This window comes from Chenopodium album, chromosome 10 (assembly GCF_948465745.1).
Source record: "Chenopodium album chromosome 10, dcCheAlbu1.1, whole genome shotgun sequence".
Lineage (NCBI taxonomy): Eukaryota > Viridiplantae > Streptophyta > Magnoliopsida > Caryophyllales > Amaranthaceae > Chenopodium > Chenopodium album.
The window spans coordinates 46,608,536-46,619,521 of NC_137843.1; the positions used below are offsets into that span (position 1 = coordinate 46,608,536).

Below are 10,986 nucleotides of genomic sequence, written 5' to 3' on the forward strand. Positions count from 1 at the left end.
CGGCGGTCTTTTCCTCGGAAATGAACCTCTTCAATAATGCCTTGACTATCTCTCTCCATTTTGTGAGAGAATTTAGCGTCTCTTGCTTGAGCCACTTCTTAGCTCTACCCGAAAGAGATTGTCGAAATAGATCATTCGGATGTACTCTTGAGAAACTTGATTGGTTTGAATCATGGCACATAGCTCAAGGAATCTATCGAGGTGCTCAATGAGATCTTCACTTGGAGAACCCGAAAATTGCTCCCCTTGTACCGTCCTTGTGTATTGGGGATGAATGGTAAAGTTGGTTTCCATGACGGGAAGCAAGATCCCTCCCGTGAGCTCATAATCCTCCGAATTTCCAAACTCACGAAACAAAACTTCATCCTCTTCTCCCGCCATTGTCTCACTTTGTGCACTTGATAAACAAGAGTCACTCCCACTATCAACAATAGCACCAAGACCTCTTCCATCTTCTTGATAAGGCCTACGGACTTGTCTCAAAGTCCGGTCGATCTCGTGGTCAATGTTATGTGTTGGCGGACCTTGAGATCTCCTAAGCATCCACCAAATCTAAGCAAAAAATTAGCAATGACAAGTAGGATAAAACAAGCAAAACAAAAAGAAAAGCAAATAAAATGACTCTAACAATAGCAAAGATAAATGCAAAACAAGCCGCTTCCCCAGCAACGGCGCCAAAATTTGATTAGGGTGGAGTAAGTCGTTGAGTATACTACCCTAATCAAATTAAATATTTAAAAACCTAGACCTTCACTAAACTAGCTAGTGGAAAGTAAAGGGTCAAACCCAAAAGGAAGCACACGAGTTTAAACACCAAATTCACTAATGCAAGAATCAAAGGAGAGTAAATTTTTGTTGGTTTTCCTTGATTAAAGACTCTAAAACAATAAAGAAAGAAAGATAAAGGAGGATCAAACCAAAGGGAAACGACGCTAGGGGGTACGGGAGTGTCAAACATGATCAAATAAAGATGGACAACGATGATTATCATGAAGAACATGCCATAGAATTTTAAGTTCCACTCAAACAACTCACTTTCATGCAATTATTTAAGCAAATCAATGAATTAAGCCTTGTCCTAATTGAGATCACTTTCATGCATCCAATTAGTCACTAATCATGGGAAGAGATTAAGAGTGCAAAATACATAAAACTCTACTTCAATAATTCATTTTCATGCAATCATTAAAGTAAAGGTGAGCTTAATTTAATTCAAATCACTCTCATGCATTTAAATTAGGGAACATCAAATAATGTGCTACTAGTAATCTCAAGCTATCAAAAATCATATCTTTCATCAATTTATGGCATGAGTTCAATCAAATCATCATCAATCATAAATATTAACACATATTTTTCACCCCCTTCCCCTAACTAAAAGTTTAGCCTAGGAAAGAGAAACTAACCATCATAACAAAACTAAATAAGGATACAAATAGCACAAAACTAAACATGATTAAAAACAAAGTGAAATAAATCCATCAATTTTAACTAAAGAAATAGATGAAAATAAACAATAACAAAGCAAATAAATCAAACTAAAAGAAAGGATTAGAGATTACTAAAGAGGAACTTGATTAAAGATGAAAAGTTGAAGCCTTTGCTTTAGATTGAAATAACCTTGACCAAATGTTGAATTCAATGAAGAAACTTGAAGAATAAGCTACTTTCTCTCTCTAAAATACTAGGTCTAATGTTGATTGAAAATAAGATGATTACAAAATTCAATAAGAAGGCTATTTATATGCATCTACAAACCGGAAATAAAAACCAAGGAGAGGCATCTCTCGCATTGCCGCGCCCTCTCATGAAAGGGTACGGCTCCGTCTAGCCCAGACGGCCGCGCTCGTGGCCTGTGGTGCCGTACTCGCGGGTCGAAGGTGGAGAGGCATCTCCAGCTGAGAAGAGGCTGCGGCCTGGGAACACGGAAGAAGCCAGCCTCGAAGTGTCGCGCCTGCGTCATGCGGTGTCGCGCCCGTGGGTCAATGAGGAGAGACCTCTTATAGGGAGCGGCTAGACATCTACTGAAAATCAGAGCGTCGGGAGACCAACGCCCCGCGCCCGCGGTCCTTGGTACCACGCCCGCGGCTCCTTGTATTGCTTCTACCTTCTCCTTGAGCATCTCTTTCCCCTCCATAGCTCAATATGCACCTATAGGCTTCTTCAAAAGGGCCAACAATCTACAAAACAACACAGAAAAAACTAAGAGAACATAAGAAAAGGGAGAAAAGGAAGGGAAACACGAGAAAGGACAAAACATCACAAAAACAACGATAAAATGCTTTGAAAAGGATTAAACAAGTGCAAATGAGGGGAAAAATTCTTAGAGAAAAAATATAAAAGAGTAGCATAAATGCCACTCATCAAAATCCCCTACACTTGCCTCTTGCTTGTCCTCAAGCAAGGAAAACTAGAAGAGTTAAAGCTAATAAAGAAACGCCGAATTTGCTTTAATCATAAGAAACAAGCCATTTGAACCTCAAGGTCGCCAATGAGGACGAGTTGTGATCTCGTGAGGGTTTCCAAAGAGTTTGCCCCAACACTCTCACACAATTGTGTTCAAGACAAACCAAAAAGGAGAAAAAAAAGATGATGAATCAATAAGAAAATTCAAATCATAATCAAATCAAGCTTTTAGAGACAATAAGCACAAGTGGATGGCAAGCTTTCTAAGTAGTCATACAAGAGTGGCATAAGTGTCACTCATCATGCACAAATACGCATAAACTAGTAACTAACTTAGGTGGTTAATCCAATTAACACACCTAGTTAAAACTAGTCAACGTTGTTTAACCGATTATGTAATTAAGCACAATTAAAGTTGAAGCTCCCACTAAATTCCGCATCCATCTTAATTAATCCAATTAATTAAGCCGGTAAACCCAAAATTTTGCAAGTGCCGCTCAAAACCGAGGCCTAGCCTCCAAAATTTTAATTAAAATTAATAAACATAATTAAAATAATTAAAATAAATAAAACGGTTAAAACGCAAAATATAGCCCAACGCCTTCGTATGCCTAACACCAAGCCACTCGAGCTTACTGTTGTGCGCATCATGCCGCAAGCCAGCAGCACACCCGCACTCGCAAAGCCACCTAGCCGCACCAAGTAGTGCACACACACTCGCCCAGCCGCACATACATCACAAAGCCACACACACGCATAGCAGCACGCTTGGCGCGCACAAATGCGAGCTTCTGCTGCACCATGCTGCTGCTGCCTTGCTGGTCGTGGAGCGCCATGCTGCTGGTCAGCAAGCAGCAGCCACGCCTTGGCCGCCACATGGGGGCTGTTGTGCAGCCCGGCTAGCCAAAGGGTGGTTTTGCCTTGGTTTGCATGCCTAAACCTCGGGATTAATTCCGAATTTCGTGTGACTTAATTAATTAATTCCAAATTAATTTTAGAATTAATTTCATGAGAAAGATGAAAATTATAACAAGTCCAACTTAATAAATTCATCCAAGTGCACAAAACCAAAAATATTTCCAAGAACTATTCTTTAATAAAATTGGTTCAAGTTGTTGCAATAAAATGAATAAGGGATATTCTCACTATTAATTTAATTAACTTAAATTAATCATGAGATTTAACAAAAATAAAGGGGAGTTGGAATTATGAACACAAAATTCAAATAAAGATTCCAACTTTAACTTGTGAACCCTTGAAGAATTATATCTTCCAAAATGAAGATAAATGAAATTTCTATCACAAGATTGAAACTTTATGATTCCAATAACTTAATAAATGATTAAATCAAAAGTTCAACAAAAAATTCATGGAATTTAGTAACTCAAAGTTCCAACCACTTAAAACAATTAAAGATTGGATCTTTAGTACTTAGGAGCCTCAAATAATAAATTTTTCACACTTAATGCAATGGATTTGCAATTATGTGAAAATTTAACCAATCTTTCAAGCACTAATTACTACAAAATAACCATGCTTAAAGAGGTCCAAAAATGCAGAAACATTAAGGAAAGAACCAAATACATAATCACCATAAATATGCCATTAAGATTAAAGGTTAAAAGATTTAAAAAATTTCGTCAAAAACGAAAAACCCTCGAAAAAAGGCATTTCTGGTCGGATTTTAGCTTTCCAGAACCCTATTTCCACCAAAAATTCACTATTTTTGGGCTAAAATCTGGGTTCGGGGCCAAAAATCTCATTAAAACGGGATTAAAATTAATAAAACCAAGCTAATAATCTAATTAGTAACATAAAACCAGAAAAATAAAGCCATAAAAACACCTTGAAAATTTTTAGTTATAAAAATAAATGAGCAAGGCTCCGATACCACTGTTGGGTTTCGATGAGTCCGACTCACTGTGGAAAATAAAGCCCGAGCCCGAGGAAATACTCACAATTAATATAACCAAAATGCATAAATAACAATATTAGAGAAAAGACTAAATTACCCTTGTAGCGTGCTTCGCTCGACCAATGGAGCTCTTACTTGAGAAAGCTAAGCCTCACAAGCGCAACGGCCTCCGACAATATCCACCCACAACACGACCCCGATCGGTCTCTTACTTGGAGGTTAGCCAAGTCGGACAAAAGACCACTCGAGTAATTAATGAGCTTAAAGGTTTTCTCTCAAGTGGAGATGGCTTATTAAGCTCTTACTCAAGTGAATTTTCCTAATTCTCAAGTGGGATATTTATAGGGAAACTCAAGTGAGAAATCCACTCTCCCATCAATGTGGGAGAGTTAATAAAATCAATTTTCTGTTTTTATTTTTAAATCAAAAATAAAAGAAAATAGCCAACAACTAATTAATCAACAAGTGGCATTCTAAGAGGAGAGGTTAGGTAAGGACCACAAGGGGAGGAGACCATGTCTTCCTCCCCAAGCTTCCCCAAATCGACTCTCACATTGCCACATGCCCTAACCAGCTCGCGCCAGCTGGTGCTACCAGCCTGGCCCCTTGGCTGGGGGTGCCAGCTGGTCACACGACCTTGGGCGCCAAGGCTGCTAGCTGGCTGCCTGGCCCCTTGGCTGGGCCTGCTAGCAGATCGCACGGGCCAGCAGCGAGCGCCAGCAAGCCTCGCATTGCTGCGAGCTTCTGGGCGTTGCTGCCAGCCCTCCCCACATTAGCTAGCTCGATGCTGCTGCTTGCTTGCGCATGTTAGCGATGCTTGCTAACCATGTGCTAGCAGCATTGCTAGCGATGGTGCGCTAGCATGTCGCACCATGCACCAGCCTGCCTAGGCTTGGTGCGGTGCGCATGCTAGCCACCATTTTATCCCAAGTTCCCCTAGCACTCGGTTTGCTCGGGGCATTCCGATGCTAGGGGTATTTTGGTAACTTGTTGATTAATTATTGATTTTACCGTCTCGTCTTTTATTAATTCGAATTGACTTGCGACGCTCGGTCTCGACGCTCCTAGCTCAATATCCGACATCTAAATTCATATTACTCGAGCAACTCATTAATTCCTTCTGGATAAATTCGTCGTGTCGGATCGTTAATTGCTTGGGTGTGACCCGAAGGGTTCAATTAAGATTAAGCTGTAGTATTAATTATTCATTAATTTGACTGATCGGAAGCGGCCTCCACTTAGGCATTCTGATCACTTGACCTTACTTAATAATTAGCTTTCTAATAGCTCCGAACCCTCTATTGGAATAATACACTTGTTCGAAGAACACCATTTCTTTCACGATGATCCCCAATGTGAGTTGTTACTTCTTCGTGCGTGTACTGGGGTTTCAAAAATCCACTTTGCTATGCTCATTTCTCCTCCTCGTCTTTTTAAAGCGGCACATATCTCTTTTGATGTGGCCCTTCGGGCTTCATTGGAGCGCATTGTAACTACTTCAGAGGCCTGGTGGACTTGCCTCCTTTTCTTTTTCTTATGGTGGACTGGGTGTCTATTCAGCGGGTGATGTTCGGTACTATGCTTTCCATTCGTCGCGTCTACAGTCTTCTAGTCTTTAGGCTACGCTTCTTCGATTGTTGGTCCAGGACCAGCCTTCAATGGTGCTCTTAGTCTTTTTAATAGGACTGTGCAGACTGACATTATGAGTAACCCTAGTGAGATCGCATCCCCCAAACACATAAAGAAATTGGCAGATATATATTTCACGAAGGTCACTACATCTGTAAAATCCACTTTCTCCTTATCTCCGCGTCAGGTTGCCTTATGGAAGTCCCAACAGGGGGATCACACTTCGGCTTGGTTGCAAGCGGTCCCAATATCAGCTTTGGGTTAGACTATGAATAGTAAGACTTACCGTTGTGTTCTGCCACCGGTTGGGTGTTCCTTTGTTCTTCATTTCGACACTGTGTTCTACATGCTCAAGGGTTTTTGATGGGGATATTTCTGGGGATCATGCAGTGTCATGTGCTGGGATGTTGGGTATTAAAGACTGGCACAACGTTGTTCGTTATACCCTTGTTGATCTTTGTTTTTGTTCTGGGATTTCTACGAGAAAGGAGGTTAACGTTGGGCTGACTAGAGGGAACGACGGGGCTCTTGGACCAGCTGATGTGTTGTTTTATTCATTGGACAGAGGCCTTGATGTATGTGTTGATTTTACGAGGTCTTCTCCTTTAACACAATCTGGGTTGTTTGATTTCATTCCTGGTCGGGTTGTGTCGGTTACGACTCAACGGAAGCGGGACTGTATGGGGAACGTTGCAGGGCTATTGGCCATGGTTTTGTACCTTTATTATTTTCTTCATTGTGGGAATTCGAGAAGGATGATATTGCATTGCTAAAGCGGGTTTAAGCGCTCGCTAAGACTCGTGATATTGGTGCTCGTGTAGCTGCTCACATCTTCAACAAGATCGAGTTCGCTATAGCTAGAAGGGTGGGGGCCCAAATTGTATCTCGACTCCCCACCAATTTCTTGTAAATTGATTGACTTTATAGGTTTTTGTTATTTTTATAATAATAATAATAATAATAATAATAATAATAATAATAATGTGCAATATTTACCCTTAAAAATATGTTCTTACATATTTCTTCATTAATACTACCAACAATTAAATTTGTGACGTAAGGACAAACCGAAAGATATCTAGAACATGACTAGCTATGGCGCTCATCACGCGTACCGTGTTAGCTTCCCTAGCTATAGTTATTATAAGTTTTTTTTTTATGAGAAAACTTTTATAATAATTTCTCTTGTGTTAACATTTAAACTCTTCCCTTTATTTTTAATATTTAAATTCTTCAACATTTTTCATCAATTATTTTCATTTTCCTATTCAATTTACATACGAGTACATTCTTTTCTTCCCACACTCCTTCATTTTCATAAATTAATTAATAGAAATTTAATCACTCTACAATTACAACATTTTTTCAAAAGTATTCATTGAGTTTATTCCAATGGACAAAAAATTGTTAACGTTTTCTCTTTTCCAATTTTTTTATATAGCCCGTACACAGCACGAGCCAAATGGCTTGTTTACATATTAACTATGTAGTAATATTGTTTTACGAAATTTGGTGATGTTGTTGATTAGGTTAAATAAACCTTAACGCCATAATATATCAAAAACACTTAATTAAAAAAAAAAAAATCAACATCACATAACCATAAAATATTTAGTACACTACAACCCAAGACAACTCACGAGCTTAACAGTTTTAGTACATTAATCGTACCAATAATCAACGAAGTACTTTTCAAGTAAGTGAATTGCTATAGTTGCTACCATACCTATCCACAAATTAGGTGAGATCGTTTTCAATCATAACTCTACATAAGTTGTAGCGTTTACTTGTCAAACGGTAAAATTGAAATTAGAGGTGGCAATATAACGTACACATAATATCCACGTACTTAGTTTATGTTATAACAACTAGATTTACATAATTGTACAAATTAAATTGATTGCCTTACTCAAATTTATCATCGTTGTTCAAATTTGATTCACCCTCTTCTATTAGCTACCCTTATTTATTACAATAATACCGCTAACCTACTTTGGGACCCTCATTCTTTCATATATTGCCTATAAATACACGTGCTACATTTTGTCTTTGCATTCCAAAACTAAAGAAGAGTTAAGTCTTCACAAATAGTTGTACAAGTTGATTAGCTTGTTTCCTAGAGAAGTACTTGAAAATGGCCTATTCAAAGGCTTTGCTGCTTGCCCTAATTGCTGTGACTCTAGTCATATGCTCAGCTCGTCAATTGGCTGAATCTTCAACCACTGAGGAACCACGTGAGTTTCTATTGCCTTCTAATTTCTATTTTACGAGTTTAATTCAGCTTGTGACGAATTTAGTATCCAACTAGACCAACCTAAAATATCATTGCGAGTACTTTTTTTTTTAAGTTTTTAATAGTTTTGTACATAATTTTGAAATTAAAAGTACACATTGCATGCACTTTGATCTTTATTGCATATGCAAGCAGACAAGCATAATCTTGTTTAGATAATTAATTAGGGCTTTGGGACATGCATGTCTAAAGCACGTCATTGATATATTTTTTTCTAAATAAAGTTTATATCTTTCTAATTTTCTAATGAGCGGATCGGATCGTTGGTCTTAATCGCTTATTAACTTCTTTTTCTTTTTTTTTTTTAAAAAAAAAAAAAGAATTGTAGTGTTTTAGTTTTACAGCATACTATAAGATTAGATAAGAATGTCAGTGTACTAATAAAGTAATGCATATATTTTATTTTGCAGAGTCTGTAGAGGAGTCTAAGTATGGACACTACGGTGGCGGCCACTATGGAGGACATGGTGGCGGCCACTATGGTGGAGGCCATGGTGGACACGGCGGTCATTACCCACCTAAAGAAGAGGAGTCCGTGGAGGAGTCTAAGTATGGACACTACGGACATGGTGGCGGATATGGCCATGGTGGTGGTTATGGACATGGTGGCGGATATGGCCAAGGTGGAGGTTATGGACATGGTGGCGGATATGGCCAAGGTGGTGGTTATGGACATGGTGGCGGATATGGCCAAGGTGGTGGTTATGGACATGGTGGCGGATATGGCCAAGGTGGTGGTTATGGACATGGTGGCGGATATGGCCAAGGTGGTGGTTATGGACATGGTGGAGGATATGGCCATGGAGGCTACGGACACGGTGGACATGGTGGTCACTTTCCCCCAAAGGTGACAAAAACTTCCGAAGAACAAAAGGGTAACTAATGAGTAACGGCTATAAAATGTGCGGAGTGTTAATATTTATTACAATGTTAATAATGTCTTGATCAAAGAGTAGGGTATTATCATGAATTCTTGTATGTTGGTCATGTACTAATTATCCTTTTCATGTACCCCTTGTAATTTTCAAATTATGCAATGTTAAAATAATAAAATTGGACATGGTTTTTGAAGTTACATATTATCTTTTACCCACATAGCTAATTTTACAAAAGTATTTATCAAAAAGTCTAATTATAAATTTTAATTTCAAAACTAGCTAATTAAGTTATTGACTTGGAATGAAATAATCTATTTCTTATTTTTCCTTGAACCGTTTGGTTCACTTTACAATTTTTTTTTTTTTGTTTTTTTTTTTTTTTTTTGTTGGAAATTCTAATGGCAGTTTAAATATCCCATTAATTGAGACATAACATTCAACATAATATATTATTCGTAATTATCAGCATATTCAATGTGCACATGATCAATAAAATCTGAATATAAGGGCTCTTCATATTCAATTTTAAAGTCTGACTCAAGAACTTCAATGCTATTCTCTTCAACAATCTAGTCGTTTTATTTTTTGGGTGTAAGTGATCGAAATTAGGGTTTTTGCAACTGTCTACCTATTCCGTATATTTTTTTTAATGAAAGTATGTACTCTGTATGTATATATATATATATATATATATATATATTGAAGTGCACACCCACACAACTAGTTGTTATTACTCAAACAAAAGTCGGAAGCACGAGATCTTCCATCACAGTTGGACAACCCCCAACCCATACTCTCGTTGAAAACTCTAGCGGAGTGAGGTGAATCATAGCATGAGCTACACAATTTGCTTCTCTAAAAATATGTCTAAAAGCAATACTCTCAAAGAAACTAGAAATAGAAACTACTCTTCAGAGACGGAGCTAGTTTTTTTTTATTTAAATAAAATATAAAGTGCTTAATTTTTCTATCAAAAAGTCATGGGTTCAAGTCTCTTTTCCAACATTTTCTCTTATTTTTAAATTTTTTTTTTTGGTTAATTTGTGCTTAATTTTCTATTTATCCAATACCAAAATTCTTACCATGAAAGTTACTTATATCACATTGAACAAGATTACTTTTCCATTAACATGATGGAATTCATGAAGTAATACCATTTCAAAACTTGAAGATTGGTCTAGTTTAATTGCACTCGTATTTTTTTTTTTTTTAATATTTCTATTAACATATGCACACTCGAATCATTAGTTGTAGTTGCTATTTTTAATTACGCTATTTGACACAAAAAATGTGTTTAGTAATTCCAAACCCATACGTAAGATGTATATATATTTTTTAAGTGGGTCATTGCTGAAAGCCTTGACTAGGCCGGTGTAACGTTTGATGGATTTTAGAGTACTACGTGATTAAGGTTTAACAAATGTGATTGTTAAATAAATTTAAATTTTAATATTAAGAACATCCTTTCACTATAAATGTTAGCCATAAGAATTTATCTTAATTTTTTTAATTGAAAAATTTAAGGAGACAATTTTTTTTTTTTTTTTTTTTTTTTTTTTTATAAGAGGATATTTAGATGGCGCGGTGTTCTACCATTGAAACAATTTTGGCTTTGCCACTGCTACTCCGTATCTCTTTAACAATCATGCCTAGAAACCAACCATCTTAAATTTGTACGTAGTATATGGTTTAAATTTTCTAACATTAAAAAAATTCTAAAAAAAAAATTAAAATAAACCCAAAAAAAAATTTAAAAATAAAGTGAACCAAACCGGTTCAAAGAAAATTAATAAATAGATGATTTCCTTTCAAGTCAATAATTTAGCTAATTTTGGAATTAAAATTTAAAATTAGCCGTTTTGGTA

The 10,986-nt window shown here is 37.1% G+C and overlaps 1 protein-coding gene across 1 annotated transcript; it reads left to right on the forward strand.

Moving 5' to 3' along the window:
- The first annotated feature begins 7,987 nt into the window (after window positions 1–7,987).
- On the forward strand, window positions 7,988–9,318 carry LOC145562479 (uncharacterized). The gene is made up of 2 exons (XM_081622775.1): window positions 7,988–8,184; window positions 8,654–9,318. The coding sequence occupies exons 1-2, from the start codon at window positions 8,085–8,087 to the stop codon at window positions 9,124–9,126; spliced, it is 573 nt and encodes a 190-aa protein (XP_081478901.1). The 5' UTR covers window positions 7,988–8,084; the 3' UTR covers window positions 9,127–9,318.
- Window positions 9,319–10,986: the final 1,668 nt, after the last annotated feature.

What these genes read in the sequence shown, in the direction of transcription:
- LOC145562479 (XM_081622775.1), top strand. Translation starts at nt 8,085, where the DNA reads ATGGCCTATTCAAAGGCTTTGCTGCTTGCCCTAATTGCTGTGACTCTA. An exon ending in TTCAACCACTGAGGAACCAC is followed by an intron (nt 8,185 to 8,653) that starts GTGAGTTTCTAT and finishes TTTATTTTGCAG; the next exon opens with AGTCTGTAGAGGAGTCTAAG.